This window comes from Rhinolophus hipposideros (genome assembly GCF_964194185.1).
Source record: "Rhinolophus hipposideros genome assembly, chromosome: 14".
Classification (NCBI taxonomy): domain Eukaryota; kingdom Metazoa; phylum Chordata; class Mammalia; order Chiroptera; family Rhinolophidae; genus Rhinolophus; species Rhinolophus hipposideros.
Window position 1 is genome coordinate 2,753,979 of NC_138060.1, and position 17,485 is coordinate 2,771,463.

General features: G+C 45.0%; 2 protein-coding genes across 2 annotated transcripts in view; one reads left to right on the forward strand and one right to left on the reverse strand.

Annotated features, from left to right (window-relative positions):
* Positions 1-211: 211 nt before the first annotated feature.
* On the reverse strand, positions 212-2,747 carry GPR27 (G protein-coupled receptor 27). Its single transcript, XM_081071689.1, has one exon. It carries the CDS (start codon positions 2,684-2,686, stop codon positions 1,562-1,564), a length of 1,125 nt encoding a protein of 374 aa, XP_080927815.1. The 5' UTR covers positions 2,687-2,747; the 3' UTR covers positions 212-1,561.
* A 774-nt stretch (positions 2,748-3,521) lies between these two features.
* EIF4E3 (eukaryotic translation initiation factor 4E family member 3) overlaps positions 3,522-17,485 on the forward strand; it is a 135,593-nt gene continuing 121,629 nt past the window's right edge. The window contains exon 1 of the mRNA XM_081071692.1: positions 3,522-3,586. The gene's annotated coding sequence lies outside the window, so the exon portion shown is untranslated. The remainder of the gene's footprint in view (positions 3,587-17,485) is intronic.

Below are 17,485 nucleotides of genomic sequence, written 5' to 3' on the forward strand. Positions count from 1 at the left end.
TATCTTGCATTTTAAGTTGACAAGCCTCCAAATATCTTAGATATGCTGACGATCAACTAAGCAACATGCACTAAAAGGATAACAGAACATGAGTAGCAGGCTTAGACACCTATTAGTACCAGTACTAATACATAGTACTAGTACTAGTAGCAGCCTAGTACTAATACATACAGCCTCATACAACAATAACAAAACCAACAAAAAACACTACTCCAGAGTGAAAATACTGGTATATTTGTATAATGCAAAGAGAAATACAGATATAAATCCTCAAAACAGAAGGTACATTAATAAAAATGTAGCATTATAAGGAAAAATGATACAGTACTTGCAGAATTTAATCTTTCAATTTAAGATTACCATGTGTCTAACAAAGAAACATTATTTAAAATTACAGTTCTCATTATTAATTTAAAACAACCATCAGTAGAATAGCACAGCTTAACCTAGCAAACATTTTAAGGAAATGCTTTGTTTCCTAGAAGTAAAGTATCATTATATGCCATTCATTTATTTATACCATGAACAAAAGAAGAACAATTTTCAAAGTGGAAATTAGTTTCATAAGACAGAATAAAGCTGGGCTCCTCAAAGCACAAGCTGTTTCCATAAAATTATTTTAATTTTTATTGGCAAAAAAATAGCTGAACAATTCTGATTTAGTACTCTGCTTCTCAGAGCCTCCCAATCCATGAACCGAGATCAGTACGTACAAAAACATGCAATACTGTATTTTCTCCACACCATTACTAACCAAAACACTTTTTAACTCTTTTAAAAGTTACAGTTTTACAGAAATGTTTCCAGTCAAGATTGGTATACTGCAGAGAGCAGTTGTTGCTGAGGAGTAGCATCTGGTAGTGTAAAGTAACATAGGAAACAAATCTTAACTTGTTACTGCTTTAAAAACTACTGCCTTGTTAGTCACTCCCATAGCGAGCTGCTCTTCAAATTCAGTATCAATACTGAACAAAGTTCTCAACACTTTCTCAAGAACCAGAGCAACACAACTGACTCCGTGGCGGGCAATTCAGAGGGAACTTAAGACAATTCGCCCCCCTGCCCTTCTGCTTCCAGCAGAAGATGTTCAAGAAATCCAACTTGTGAAGACCTCCTAGGTTCCTCTACTTCACTGCAAAATGTAATGCCACTTGAGGTTGTCAAAAATAGCTTCTGTAGAAAACTGGCCATGGTGTTTAGGAAACGCTGCATGAAGGAAATTAGTTTAGCCTTTATTTAAAAAAAGAAAGAAAGAAAGAAAGAAAGAAAGAAAAGGTAATAACATGGAATAAAAGACGTCAGTGCCGATACAAAGACTCCAGGCCTATTTTCAGGATGAAAATATACTTGGGAGGACAATGAGCGGAGCTGGGGCGGTGTTGGAACATCCACACCCACCCACCCCTTCATTAAAAGCAATCTGTACAATCCAAGTGCTTATGCACTTTGTCATTTTGAAGGCAGCTTAGACCGTTAAAAAGGGGGCAGAGGAGGAGAAACAAAGTCGTTGTCCAAGCCAAAAGGGGAGGTCGGCTTGGGGTGTACGTGGCAGGAGAGCCCTTTATAAACCGACGCCTTTCAAGTCGCAGGGGAGGGTGGCCTGGCCGGTCTGGGGGCCCTGGCAGCAGGGGAACTGGGCCCTGAAGCAGTCCCTCAGCTCCCGGTTGAAGAGGAAGCACACGACGGGGTTGATGCCGGCCTGTGCGAAGGTCAGCCACACGGAGGCCGTCAAGTAGGCCTGGGGGACGGCGCCAGGCCGCACCAGGACGCGCAGGTAGCTGGCCACGACGTACGGCCCCCAGAGCAGCAGGAAGAGCAGCGTGACGGCGTAGAACATCTTGCACAGCCTCTTCTCCGTCTTGAACTCCTCCAGCACGAGGAGGCGGCGCGCGCCACGGCCGGGCCCCGCGGGCCGGATGCCCACGAGCGCCGGGGGCGTGGGCCCGCGGCCGAAGCCCGCCGTCCAGTTGGCGGCCGCCTGGCCGGTGGCGCCCGGGCCGTGGAAGGTCCAGTCGTGGCTGACGGCGGGCACGAGGCGCGCGGGCCTCATCTTGCGGCGGTCGTGGATGAAGAAGAGCAGGCGCAGGTAGACGAGGTGCGTGGCGCCCACGACGGCCGCCAGCAGCAGCAGGAAGCCGAGCGCGCCGGGCGCGCCGTCGGGCCGCTGCTCCCAGGCGCAGGGCGCGTCCCCGCCGTGGCCGCCGCCGTCCAGCACGGGCGGGAAGGCCGCGGCCAGCGCCAGCGCCCAGGCGGCGCACACCAGCATGGCGGCGCACGGCCAGCCGGCCAGGCGCTCGGCGTAGAAGCGGTGGTGCGCGATGGCCAGGTAGCGCGTGACGCCCGCGCCGAGCAGCAGGAAGGCGGCGTGGAAGCAGAAGAGCGCGGCCAGGAAGGCCAGCAGCTTGCAGCCCAGCGCGCCCGGCGGGGTCCCGGCCGCGGCCACCGCGCGCCGCGCCGCCAGCAGGACGGCCGGGAGGCAGGCGAGCGCGCGCAGCCCGTCGGCCAGGCTCAGGTCGAGCAGCAGGTAGTAGGGCGCGCGGTGCAGGCTGCGCTCCCGCACGATGAGCAGCGCGAACAGCACGTTGCCGGCCAGGCTCACGCACAGCAGCAGGCCGAGCGCCGCCAGCTTCAGGCCCAGCGCGGCCGCCTCGCCGCCGCCGCCGCCCGGCTCGCTGGCGTTCGCCATCGCGGCCCCCGCGGCCCCCCGCCGCTCCCGGCCCCGCGCGGCTCCCGGCCGGGGCTCAGCCTGCGCCCGGCCGGCGCCTCCCGGGCTCCCCGCGCCGCCGCGCGGCCGCCGCCATCTCGGCAGTGATGCGCGCGTGGGGCCGCGGCCACTCCCCGCGCCCGGGCCTCCCCGCGGACCGGGCCCCCCCGCGGACCGGGCCCCCCCGCGGACCGGGCCCCCCCGCGCCCGGGCCTCCCCGCGCCCGGGCCCCCCCGCGGACCGGGCCCCCCCGCGCCCGGGCCCCCCCGCGGACCGGGCCTCCCTGCGGACCGGGCCCCCCCGCGCACGGGCCCCCCCGCGGACCGGGCCTCCCCGCGCCCGGGCCCCCCCGCGGACCGGGCCCCCCCGCGCTCGGGCCCCCCCGCGGACCGGGCCCCCCCGCGCTCGGGCCCCCCCGCGGACCGGGCCCCCCCGCGGACCGGGCCCCCCCGCGGACCGGGCCCCCCCGCGCCCGGGCCCCCCCGCGGACCGGGCCCCCCCGCGGACCGGGCCTCCCCGCGCCCGGACCCCCCCGCGGACCGGGCCCCCCCGCGGACCGGGCCTCCCCGCGCCCGGACCCCCCCGCGGACCGGGCCCCCCCGCGGACCGGGCCTCCCTGCGCCCGGGCCGCGCGGCCGCCGGCGCTCCCCGCGCTCGCCTCCTCTCTCCGCCGAGGCCGCCTCCCTCCGCCTCTGCCCCCGCCGGGCCCGCCGCCGCCGCCGAGCAGCCCCCTCCCCTCCGCCGGAGCGCGCCGCGCGGCCGCCTCCCGGGCCGGGCCGGGCTGGGCTGGGGCGCCGCCGCGGCAGCTGCGGGGCGGGGAGGCGGCCGGGAGGGAGGCAGGGCCCAGGACGCGAGGTGCCGACCCGCCGCGTTTGGCCCCAGGTAACGGGGGTCCGGCAGCGGCGTCCGGCGCCCGCGCGAGGGTCACGGTGGCCGTGCGCTGGGTGGGGGTGCGGGGCGGAAGGAGGGGAGGCACGGCTGCTGGGGATGGCGGGGTCGGGGGGCCTCGGGGACAGGGACATCTGGGATGGGCCTTCTGCCCGGAAGCTACTAATAATTAACAGTAGTAATCACCACGGTCACAGACATGTAACCGCTAACGCCCAGGGGAGCGCGATGGGTGGCAGTGTCCTGGGAGCTTTACAAGCGTCGTCTCGCTCAGCGGTCACAATAACTGCGAAGCTGGTTCCAGTCTTAACCCGTTTGTACCCGAGGAAGCAGAGCTTGGAGGTCAAGGGAGTTGAGAGCCGGTAAACGGCGGAGCTGGGATTCACATCTCCGGGTCTGACACCCAAGGCTGGGTTCACAGCGACCGTACAGCAGGCTCTGATCCCCGCCTCGCCGTGCTCCCAGGGAAGACATAGATCGGGAAAAGAAAGTCAGCGTTTTCTCTTAAGTGACTTGGAAGGTGAACCCCATGACACCTTCTCCCCACCGTGTCCACTTTCTGGGTAAGCCTGAAAGGGCAGCCCCTATTCTGAGCCTCAGACACACTAAGTTCTCTTAAGTCTTTGCACCTGCTGTTCTCTATGCCTGGCCCAGCCTCACAGCAGGCTCTCCAGCCTGTGGGCTATCCTACTGACCATCCTTCTACTTCACTGTCCATTCATTTCCCTCCTAGCACTTATTATTTATCACACATTTTAATTTATTTTAAAAATCTGATTCTTCCAACTAGTCTCGAAGCTCCATGTAGGCAAGGGACCATGTCTGTTTTTTGTACCGCTATCCCAAATGCCTAGCATAGTAAAGCCAGAATTAAGGAATATGTTGTTTCCAGGTACACTCCCTTTTTTTCTTTTATGCAGAACTTTATTTATTGCCTACCTACTGTGTGCGTAGAGGACACTTTGGTGGGCATTTCCAGGGCAACACAAGATCATAGAAAGCCTGAATCATCAGGAATGTAAACGTGAGTCTGTAGGCAGTGAAGAGCCCCTGAAGGTTTTGGAGGAGAAAGACACGATGAGAGATGTGCTTCGGGAAGACTATTTTGGCAGTTATGTTTAAGAAGACTCACAGCAGAGCCTGGAAGTGTAGCCTAGAGCCTCAGACTTCAGTGTGCATGGAAATCCCTAAGGATGCTGTGAAAATGCAGATTCTGATTCAGTAATCTGGAAGGGAGGCAAAGATTCTGCATTTTTAGCAAGTTCCTAGCTGACACTAATGGTGGTGGTCCACAGACCACACTTTGAGCAAGGACCTTGAAGACAGTGTGGACATCTTGCAAAAATCTAAGTGACAGCCAATAAAGGTCTGACTTAGCACCCCTAAGTGGCCAGGGGCAAGTGGCTGACCAGACAGGTCTGCAAATGTTTATTGACAGAAAAGAGGGTATTTTGGTTAGGATTGCATTTTGATAATAGTAACTAAAAATGTACATAAACTTATTTTCCTCCTGCAATAAGAAGTCTGGATGTCAGTGATTGCCGACATTGAATTATTGGCTCATGACTGAGTTTCTGAAAGTCTTTTAGCCCTTCCCTCATGATCGATAGGCTGCTGACACCTCAGCCATTGCTTATGCGTTCCAGGCAGAAAGAAGGAAATGAAGGGAAGAGCAGAAGTGTTCCTTCCAGCCAAGTAGGCCCTTCTGAAGAGATTTTAAGAAGTCCTACATTATAACAAGCAGTTACATGTCATTGGCTACCGCTATCAGGAAGGGAGGTTGGGAAATGGTTTCTTTTTTTAGAAAGCCAGACCTGTAGCAGTAGAGAATGAGATCCTGCCTTGATGTGGACCTTAGCACTTGGACTGCTTCTGCCCAGGGAGGGGATGCCTTCTAATGACCCCCGCAAAGACCCCATCTCCAGTTCCTGTGTGATAATATGAGTGGCACCCACCAGTCACTAAGCACTTCCTATGTGCTACGTTCTGTGCCGAGTCACTGACATGTTATCTCATTTCATCATTGTAAGGGCCGTCTGTGGTAGGTTCTGTCACAATCTCTGTTTTGCAGATGAGGCACATAGGTTAAGTAATTTGTGCAGGCTTTCACTTCACCACAAGTAAATATGAGAGCTGGGATTGCAAGGCAGAAAGTTTGGTCCTAGAGCCCACACTCATGATTACCATACAGATTGCCTCTTTTTCATAACTGCAAAGAAAGTTACTGAGTTTCTAAAAACAACAAACAAACAAAAACTACTGATGTTTATGTTCACAGAATTACAGTCTCTTCAGAGAGGGGAGGATTTTCAAAAACCATCTAATCTAACACTTTTATAAACAGAGCAATTCATTATTGGTTGAGTGGGAAGTAGAAGCCACGTTTTCTCACTCTGAGGTCAGTACCCTTCCTACTTAGTTGAAATAATAATATTATTTGTTCTAATGCACACATGACATTGGACAAGTCATTTAACCACTTGGAATCTGAAATGTTCCCATTTATAAAATGGGGCCTTGGACCAAACGATTTCTGAATGTCCTCAGCTCTGAAGTTCAGACTGTCCATGAGAAAATGCAAGTTGAATGGTTCTATAACCCCATACGAAGAGAGATTTATTCTTCAGACAAGGACACAGAGAAGAGGTGGTGAGCTCTTATCATTTAGACTTCTCTATGATTTCTACTTCTCTCTATGGCTCAATATGTTTCTCTTTGGTATTTGAGATTTGGTTTAGTCATTTACCCAGGATCAAATAGCAGAAGCAGCAATAGAAAATGTATAAATCATGGCTCTCACAGCATTTATATGCCTGCTTCTTTCATGCTCAACATTTGTTCAGTAGATTAGTACTTAAGGAAAAACTATTAACGGTTATTTCATTGCCAGAATCAACTTATTTTCCTTTCATTGTTTCTAGGAAGCTTCAGACAAGAATTTAAATAGTTTCGTAGGCTCCAAGTTTTGAAGTGCTTGCACCTCAAAGCAGAACAGCTCTATGATGTTTTTCCCTAGAAGAAAATTTTCCATTTTGCTTATAACCAAATTCTTCCTTTTGCACATAGATGGAAAAGTTGCGATTTTCCCCTGAATCAGATATGTCACTTTTTTGCTGAACATATAGAATGTGAGAATGGTAATAAAAACCCAGACTGTTCAGAGGAACTGGTTGGCACACCTTGACAGATGCAGCAAGGCCACGAGTCCCACCATCATGGGAGCCAGTGTGGCCGATGTCTCCTGCCCAGTCATCTGCCGATGGGTGCATTGCACACAAAGTTAGAAAAGGTCGCTTTGACTTAACCCCATCCCAGCTCTTAGAAAACACGAGCCACAGTCTATGTCCAGTGGACGCTCAGTTCTCAAAGGACAGCGCTCAGACTGGCCTCTCCTGGGAGGAAGCCTTTACTTCAGGAATGAAAGTGGACTTGGAGTTACGTGTACCTTGGTTCATCTCCAAGTCTCACCAATTACTAGTGTGCATCTTAGCCAAGTCCCGTGTCTCCTCTGAACCTCTGAAACTCAAAGCCCTGTTGTGAGGAAGACTCCATTACATGTGATCCATGTACAGAGTGTGGCGCAGGTGTCACACAGTGCCGTGTAATGAATGGCAGCTACACTTACTCACGTTTGCTCTTACCAGGCTATAAATGCCTTGGCTAATCATGTCTTGATGGACTTTTGTATTTCTTACCCCAAATTAGCCTATCAGAAGGTCTTATACATAGTGGGTTCTCAATATTTGTGTGGCAGGTATGAGTGTCAGTCCATAAAATCAAGCATGCAAGAAATATAACTGCTTTCTAGAAACCTAATTCCTCACTCTGTGTTAACCATTTTGTCTTGCTGGAGGGAGAAAAATGAACCTTAGTGCTTCTTGGGTTTCATCATGGCCCTTGCTTCCTCAGGATGTGGCATAATTTCAGGGTAGTGCCTAGATTGCGCAGACACAGTCATTCAAGACATACCCGTGTGTGTGTGTGTGTGGGGGGGGTGGTTCTCATCTAATGTTTGGTCGGTTCTTACCATATTATTTTTGTCCTTACAAGCCATTGTGGTTTAGTGATCCTTAGTTGCCTTATGCCAAACTTAGGGTTGAGGATTTGGGGCTGACGATATGTATGATACAGATCCATCCGTTGCACAGCCACGTCTTGCAGCAGTGTGTCTGGGAAATGGGATGCAGATCTCTTATCTCTCGGTGCCCTTTCCTTCTCCTTCCTTGTGCCTTCCTTTCTGGGGACTCCCTAACTACTCTGGCAGAGGGGGAAACCACTTCTTCCTTGTTTTTCTGGACAATGTAATTGGCCCATTTCCCTGGTCCTAGAATTTAGGTGTTTGGGAGAACAAAAGGCAGGCAGCTACTTTGCTATAAACCTCTCCTAGGCAAGGAAGCCTTGAGCCTGCTATCTGCTTGAATATTGGGAAGGAAAGAGAAAAATAGAGGAAGAAAAATTATGAGTGCATACCTTAAAGTATTGTTTTCACTGCATATATTTGTTGACTGATTCATTTAATATCTTTATTTGTATGTGCATGGTATATTGTCACTTTAGTAAAAATTCTTTTAACAGTTGATTTTTTTCCACGTGCAAAAGAATGAAGTTGGACCCCTCCCTCACACTATATACAAAACTCAAGTCAAAATGGATCATAGACCTAAGAGTTAGAACTAAAACCATATATTTCTTAGAAGAAAACATAGGAGTAAATCTTCATGACTTTAGATTAGGCAGTAGTTTCTTAGGTAAGACACCCAAAAGATAAGTAACAAAACAAAAATAGATAAATTGGATTTTATTAAAAGTTTAAAAGTTTGCAATTCAAAGAACACCTTCAAGAAAGTGAAAAGACAATCTACAGAATGGGGAAAAATATATTCAGGTTATAGATGTGATGAGGGACTTCTATCCAGGATCTATAAAGAACTCATAACTCAACAATATAAAGACAAATAACCCAATTGAAAATTGGCCAAAGGATTTGAATTGGGCATTACAAATGCCCAATAAACTCAAGGAAAGACGCTTAACATCATTGGTCATTAGGAAAATGCAAATCAAAGGTATCACTTCACACCTACCAGGATGGCCGTTATCAAAAAGACAGAATTACAGATGTTGGTGATGATGTGGAGAAATTGGAACTCACATACAGTGCTGGTTGGAATGTAAAATGATGCAGCTACTTTGGAAAATAGTTTGGCAGTTCCTCAAAAAGTTCAAATGGAGTTACCTATGACCCAGCAGTTCCACTCTTAGATATGTATCCAAGAGAAATGAAAACATGTCCACATAAAAATTCGTACACAGGGCAGCCAGATGGCTCAGTTGGTTAGAGCGCGAGCTCTGAACAACAAGGTTCCCTGTTTGATTCCCACATGGGCCAGTGAGCTGCGCCCTCCACAACTAGGCTGAATACAATGAGCTGCTGCTGAGCTTCCAGAGGGGCGGCCGGATGGCTCAGTTGGTTAGAGCACGAGCTCTCAACAACAAGGTTGCTGGTTCAGTTCCCACATGGGATTGTGGGCTGTGCCCCCTGCAACTAAAGAGTGAAAACGATCACTGGGCTTGGAGCTGAGCTGCGCCCTCCACAACTAGATTGAAGGACAACGACTTGGAGCTCATGGGCCCTGGAAAAACATACTATTCCCCAATAACATTTTTTTTTAAAAATTGTACACAAATGTTCAATTTGTGTACAATTACAGCATTTTTCATAATAGCCCAAAGGAGGAAACAATCCAAATGTCCATCAATGGATGAATGGATAAAGAAAATGTGATAAATCCATAAAATCCATACAATGGAATATTATTCACTCATCAGAAGGCATGAAGTACTGTTACACGATAAAACATGGGTGAACCTTGAAAATGTGCTAAGTGAAAGAACCGAAACACAAAAGACCATGTATTATACGATCCCATTTATCTTAAATGCCCAGAATAGGCAAATCCGTGCAGATAGAAAATAGATTAGTAGCACTGTTTCCCCGGAAATAAGACCTAGCCGGACCATCAGCTCTCATGCGTCTTTTGGAGCAAAAGTTATTATAAGACTTGGTCTCATTAGCACCTTTGTTCTGCTTCAGCATGTCATGCTTTCATGCTGAAGAGAACTTGGGAGAAGGGATTAAGAAATTCTTATTCAGTCAGTAGCTTTATATGGGTATTGCAGTATCTGTCTGCTAGCAAAACTGTCGCTTTTTTGGATCCAGTAGTATACCTAGGTGCTTTGCATGCATTATCTAATTTACTCCTTCAGAACCCTGTACCCCCATTTCACAGATGAGGAACCTTGAGTCTTATATTAATTAGAGCAGTTTATTACGTAGTCTGTGGTTACATAGCATAAAGTGGCAAAGCAAGGTTAAAAATCTAGTCTGTCCGGCCTGAAAGTCTGAATTCTTAATACATACATATAGGGCCGTGGTGACTAATACATAATAGAGGGAAAACCCATCAATATCTTATAAATATTAAACTGGGGGTTGTATCACCTGATGCAGAATTGAGAAAAACCATTGTGCTGTAGGCCGTTTTTTAATCACCTGAATATGAATACTTCCAATATATAATAGAAAAGAAACAAAAATCTACAGTAGTATGTTATCACCATTTTAAAATCTCCCTTTTTGAAATATCATTTTTTTATATTTCTAGAATAAATTTTTCAAAGAGTTGTAGCCATGACTGCAGGTGAGACAAAGCCTGAAGCTTTATGTGGTCACTCTCTTTTCCGTTGTGTTTAATGGCCGTCTAAACTCCCTCTGGTGGTTACATCCTGTTGTCATCCTAAATTATTCTTTTTTTTTTTTTTCTAAATTAGTTTAACGATTGAATGCGACCATCAGGATGGAGGTGCTACCATCAGTGCAGAAGATTATAGGACCAAACCTGTTTCTTAAATGTTCTCTTCTGTGTATGGAATAATGGTGAGAATATTATCTATCAGAGCTGCTACTGATATGTAATATGTAATACTTCAGTCCAGCTAAAATCTTCTCCACCTCCCTTCTCTCTTACACAAAAGTCAAAGAGTGGATTGACTGTCGTTACTTTCTGTTAGAGAATTACAGAGACTGTATTTTTAAGATACAGATTTGCAGGGGGGGGCACATCCTTATTAAATGCTCTAAGCTATGGAACTGAGGTCCACAAGACACATTTTTAGAGATGTGCCACTATTTTTTCATTTTCTATTTTACCTATTAACCAATGACTTTCTTGTAACAAAAAAATAAAAGTTTGACTCTAAAACACCCACCCTCTGCACACCGACATATTCCACACACGTATAAATTCTCCCTTTTCCCCCTACCACCAAGTTTTGCATTGGATTTTGATTTAGATGAGGTTAAGACTCTTTCATTGGGCAGAATTATTACAATTGTTGGGGAGAGTATCTGAAAGAATAAAATAAGTCTTACCTTAGAGACAAGCCAGACAGATTTTTATGGTGAAACAAGTAACATAAAAGGCATGACTTTGGCACATTTCTCCTTAGATTTCCATAATTCCTCGAGGAGGTCCGAGTTCAGTGTCACAGATGTTTTGATTAAACAGCTATTTTTCTCAACCCCCCCCCTGCTGCCACCCTAAAAGGCATAGAACTGGTTTAATGAGTAAAGTTGTTTGGAGTATTTAGCATCAGTGAGGTTGGGATTGTAAAATTCCTCACTGCATAGTATAGTTCACAGCTGAATTATGTATTACGACTACATTTTGTAAATTATACAACTTTTTAATTTTCCTTAAAACTAATGATTTCCTTTTTTTTCCCCTTAAAGTGACATGTATCTATCTCACTTGACCTCAGATTTTCTGGCAGAATCACACAATTTCACTCAGTGCAGCCAAATTCATCATCCATTCTGTTGGTTGTGCTTTTGTCCTTGCAGACATCTTCCCAGGAACCTTTATTCTCTTACTTCAGTCTGGTCTAAACACTTCCCTTCACCATCGTGTTTGTCTCTTCTCTCCTTTCCTCTGTCAGGTCTCTTGTATCTTGGAGCCCACATTTTTCTCTTTCTTGCTTTATTCTTTCATTTCATTTTTAGGTAGTGTGTATACATCAGTGGCTTCCTGAGAAAGGTGGTTTGGAGCTAAATATTTGAAAATTTTACATAGCTGGCAATGCCATTATATTACCTTCATACTTCATTGATAGTTTGGGAATAGAATTTCTACTACATCGGAAATAGTGACTAAGATGTTGAGTATCTTTTCATGTGCTTTTTGTTGCCATGTCTTATTTGCTGATGAATCTGTTCAAATTTTTGTCCATATTTTTTCATTAAGTCATTTATTTGCTTATTGATTTTTAAGAGTTATTTATATATTCTAAAAATCAGGTCTTTTTCAGATATATGATTTGCAAATACTTTCTCCTAGTTTCTGGCTTGTCTTTTTGTTATTTTAATAGTGTCTTTTGAAGGGCAGAAGATTTTAATTTTCAAGTCTGGCTTATGAATTTGGATTATTTTATGAATCATGCATTTGGTATCACATCCAAGAAATTCTTGCCTAAACCTATGTTTTCTTCTAGAAGTTTTATTGTTTTAGGTTTTACATTTAGTTTTATGTTCCATCTTGAGTTAATTCTTATAAATGATGTGAGATGTGAGTTGAGAATATACTTGTATGACTTGAGTTTATTAAATGTATTGAAACTTGTCTTACAGGCCAGAATATGGTTTATCTTGCTAAATGTTCCATGTGCACTTGAAAAGAATGTGTATGGTTTAGTTTTGGGGTAGAATGTTTTACAAATGTCAATCAGGTCAAGTTGATTGATAGAGTCATTAAAATATTTTATAGTCTTACTGATTTTCTGTCTACTTGTTCTATCAATTATTGAGAGAAGAATGTTGAAATCTCTGAGTATAGCTATGGATTTGTTTATTTCTCTGTGTACTTCTAACAGTTTTTGCTTCATGTGTTTTGGAGATATGTTATCAGGAGTAAAAACGTTTAGAATTGTTGAGTCCTGTTGGTGAATTGACTCCTTTATGTTAATATTACTAATTGAACTTCTTCGTTTCTGGTAATATTGTTTGCTCTGAAATTTACTTAGTGTCATATTAATGTAGCTACTTGAACTTTCTTTGGATTAAAAGTAGCACAGTATATCTTTTTCTACTTTTATTTAAAAAATATTTTATGATAGGATATGCTCATAAAACCAACCTAAGGATCAGTGTAACTTCTAATTTTGCTTACAACCTAAGCCTGGGATTTCAGGGTGTGTGTGTGTGGGGGGGGCGGTGTGTGCGCGTGCATATATACGGGTGTGTGGTTTTGAATGCTCTCTCACAATTTTTTGGTTCTCTTAACAGTTTTTCTCATATATTCCTGGTCATAATAGATACTCAGTACATATTTTTAAAAGTAAATGTTTTTTATATAGTACCTGCTGAAAGACAAATAGACATTCTATCCTTTTACTTTTAACTTATTTCTGCTTTATATTTAAAGTGTATTTCTTGTAGGCAGCATTATTTTTGGGTCTTGCTATTTTATCCAGTCTCACAATCCCTAACGTTTAATTAGAGTAGATGGTTTACTTTTAATGTGAATATTAATATAGTAAGATTTAAGTCTATCATTTTGCTATTTGTTTTTTTACTTGTCCCACCTCCTTCTTGTTTCCTCTTCCCTACTTTTTGTCTTCTTTTGGATTAATTAAATGTTTCTTATAATTTCTTTTTATCTACTGTGTTGGATTATTAGCTGTAATTCTTTGCTGTGTTATTTTAGGGCTTTACATAGGGTTTAAAGAATACTCTTTAATTTACCACAGTCTACCTTCAATGGCTATTATGCCTCTTCACGTACTCGCATAGTATAAAAACATGTTGGCTTGCTTTCATTTCGCCTTCTCAACCTTTGTGCTATTATTGTCACACATTTTTCTTTTCTTCATGCTATAAACCACATACAACATTGTTATTATTTTTATTTCAACAGTTCATTGTCTTTGAAAGAGATTATTTTAAATATAAGAAAAATTCTCATATATTTACCCATGTGATTACCATTTCCAGTACTTTCCTTTCCATAGATCTCAATTCCCTTCGACTTTCATTTTCCTGCTTCTTGAAGGACTTCATGTGACATTTCTTGTATCATGGGTCTGCTGGCGTTGGATACTTTCAGCTCTGGCATGTCTAAGAGTGTCTTTATTTTTTTTATTTTTATTTTTTGATATTAGCTATTTTTTTCAATTTCCATTGATTTCCGTTGTTAATCTTTATTTTTTCTCTTCTTCTTGCTTTGGGTTTACTTTGCTGTTCTGTTTCTAGTTTATTAATGTAGCGCTTAGATTATTTGATTTGAAAACTTTCTTCTTTTCTAATGTGAGCATTTAGTGCTATAAATTTCCTTCTCGGCAGTGTGTTAGCTGCATCTGACATATTTTAATATGTTATATTTTTATTTTCATTCAGTTCTATGTATATTTAAATTTTCTTTGAGACTCCTCTTTAGCTTATGGACTATGTACTTATGTACTATTTGTACTATTCAATTTTCAAGCTTTTGGAAATTTTCCTGTTGTCTTTCTGTTATTGGTTTCTTTCAAATTTGTTAAGGTTTGTTTTATGGTGAAGATGTAATCTATATTGGTGAATGTTCCAGGAGCATTTGACAAAAATGTGTGCTCTGCTAACGTGCTGTGTGCATATATGTATACACGGAGGATACCCAAAAATGTGCACACGTTGTTTTGCATTTGCATAGCACAGACACTGTTTATTCTTTCTTTTATTAGTTTCAGGGGTACAAAGCAATGTAATAGTTAGACATTTAAGCCCCTCATAAAATGATAACCTACCCTCCAAGCTACTACCCCTCTGACATCTTATACAGCTATTACAATACCATCAACTATCTTCCCTATATTGTACTCTACATCCAGTGACTATATACTCCTGTATATTTAGTTATAGTTGACATTCACTATTATTCTCCTTCAGCTTCAGGTGAACAGCACAGTGGTCAGGCATCTACACCGTCTATGACGTGATCCCCCTGATAAGTCCAGTGCCCATCTGGCACCTTACACGATCTCTACAACATTGTTGATTATATTCTCCCTACTGTATTAACTATCAATTTGTATTTCTTAATGCCTTCACCTTTTTCACCCTGACCCCAACCCCATTTCCATGTATCACCCCGACAGATCTAGTACCTATCTAGTACCTATCTGGCACCATACCTCGTTATTACAATATTGTTGACTATATTCCTTACGCTATAACCTACGTCCCCATGACTACCATATGACACTCAACTTATTCTTCTTAATCCCTTCCCCCTTCACAAGTCCTTAACCCCCCTTCCATCTTAAAGAAGTCCCTCTAAGAGTCCTTGTAATACTAGTTTGGTAGTGATGAACTCCTCAGCTTTTTCTTGTCTGGGAAGCTCCTTCTCTGTCCTTCAATTCTAAATGACAGCCTCGTTGGGTAGAGCAATCTTGGTTGTACGTCATTGCTTTCACTTGGAATATTTCCTGCTACTCCTTTCTTGCCTGCAAAGTTTCTGTTGAGAAATCAGCTGACAGTCTTATGGGGACTCCCTTGTAGATAACTAACTGCTTTTCTCTTGCTGCTTTTAAGATTCTCTCTTTGTATTGAACATTTGGCATTTTAAATATGATGTGTCTTGGTGTGGGTCTCTTTGGGTTCATCTTGTTTGGGACGATCTGTGCTTCCTGGGCTTGTCTGTCCATTTCCTTTACCAGGTTAGGGAAGTTTTCTGTCACTATGTATTCAAATAGGTTTTCAATTCCTTACTCTCTCTCTTCTCCTTCTCATACACCTATGATGCAAATGTTGGCATGCTTGATGTTATTCCAGAGGCCCCTTAAACTCTCCTCAATTTTTTGGATTCTCTTTTCTTTTTGCTGTTCTGGTTGGGTGTTTTCTGCTACCTTATCTTCTACATCGCTGGTTGGATCCTCTGCTTCATCTAATCTACTGTTGATTCCCTGTAATACATTCTTCATTTCCATTATTGTATCCTTTATTTCTGACTGGTTCTTTTTCATGGTTTCCATCTCCATTTTTATGAGATCATTGAACAATCTTATATCCAGTGTTTGGAACTCTGCATCTGATAGATTGCTTGTCTCCATTTCACTTAGTTCTTTTTCTGGAGCTTTGTTCTGTTCTTTCATTTGAAACATGTTTCTTTGTCTCTCCATTTTGGCTGCCTCCCTATGTTTGTTTCTATGTCTTAGTTAAGGCTGCTATGTCTTCCGGTCTTATTAGAGTGCCTTATGCACTAGGTATGCTGTGGGTTTCAGTGGCGCAGTCTTTCTGGTCACCTGAGCCACACGCTCCAGGTGTGTCCCTTTTGTGGATTGTGTGTGCCCTTCTCTTGCAGTTGAGCGTTGGTTGATAATTACACATCAATGTGAGGGATTGACCCTTGGGCTCACGGGTTGTAAGGACTGGCCTTGACTGCAGTGGAAGAGTTGTTGTGCAGGGGCTGATTCTACTGGAGCAGGATCTGCCTCAACAGGACTTTGGTGCCTGCCCAATCTGCCCCTTGGGTGTGTCATACTTGGACACAGCTAGGTGATGCTCCAGGTCATTTTGAAGCTGGCCACTGGGGGCGCCATCCCCAGGACCACCTTGGAGGGGATCCACTGTAGGTCTTCTCCAGCCACAGCTCGTGCCCCACCCGGGGCCACCTAGCAGGAGCAAGAAAGAAATCTGCAGATGTCTGCTGCCCATGTTATGCTTGGAAATGCCTTTGAGAGGCCAAGACTTGAACCAAGGCCGGCTGCCACTAGTGCTGGCTTAGGGCTGCTCAGTCGGAGGTACAGGACATGCTCATGCCAGATGCTCTTGCCTCAGTTCCGCGAACCTTTGAGAGACCCTAGGAAAGTCTGCAGCTTGAGCCAAGGCAAGCGGTCTGCATGAAAAAGCCACTGAAAGCAGACTGGGTGTGCCCAAAAGTTGGGCGGGGCCAGGTCTCAAATCACCAGGGCAGGGCTATCGAACAGCAGAGACTCAGAAATCAAGGCTGCCTGTGTTCACACGCCAGGAAGGGTGAGGGCTCAACAAAGAAATAATGGTCTCCACCAGCTCTCCCCTCCAGGAGAAAGCTGCCACTCCAGCCCTGGCCCAAGCCAGACAACTCAGTTCCCCTGCCCCAGCGCTGGAGCTCAGAGCAAGTGACCACTGGTGCGTAAGTCTGCATGCAGTCCCTTCAAGAGGAGCACTGTGAGTGCAGCTGCATTCAGTCTCTCTCAGTCACAATCTGTGCTGGTTTTCACAACCAGAAATTATGGGGACTTCTTTCCCCGGCACTGGTACCCTGGGCTGGGGTGAGGCTGGTATCTCTCGCTCCTTTAGGGGATGGGGGAACCCCCACAGCTGAAATATCCCTCCTGATCTTTAATGGTCACACATGGGTGTGGGACCAGCCCATGCCGCGTCTCTGACCTTCCTACCAGTCTGGAGGTGGCTTCTTCTACACGTCCTTAATTGAGAGGCTTCAGGTCAGCTTGATTTTAGGCAATTTTCAATAAGGGTTGTTTTGTAGATTAGTTGTAATTTTGATGTGGTTGTGAGGAAGGTAAACACAGCATTTACCTACTGTGCCATCTTGGTTGACTCCAAGTGTACACATTTTAAGAAACAACAAAAAAAAACTATTAAAATTATGCTGATGGTAACCACTTTGAGTGCCTCTTATAATTGCAGAAGTCAAACGTGACTTGTATTCATCTTTTGTTATCAGTATATATTGAGTATTACAATTTTAATACAGTTTTTTCCTTTCTAAACTGTGTGTGTGTGTGTGTGTGTGTGTGTGAGAGAGAGAGAGAGAGAGAGAGAGAGAAAGAGAGAGACAGAGACAGAGAGACAGAGAGAAA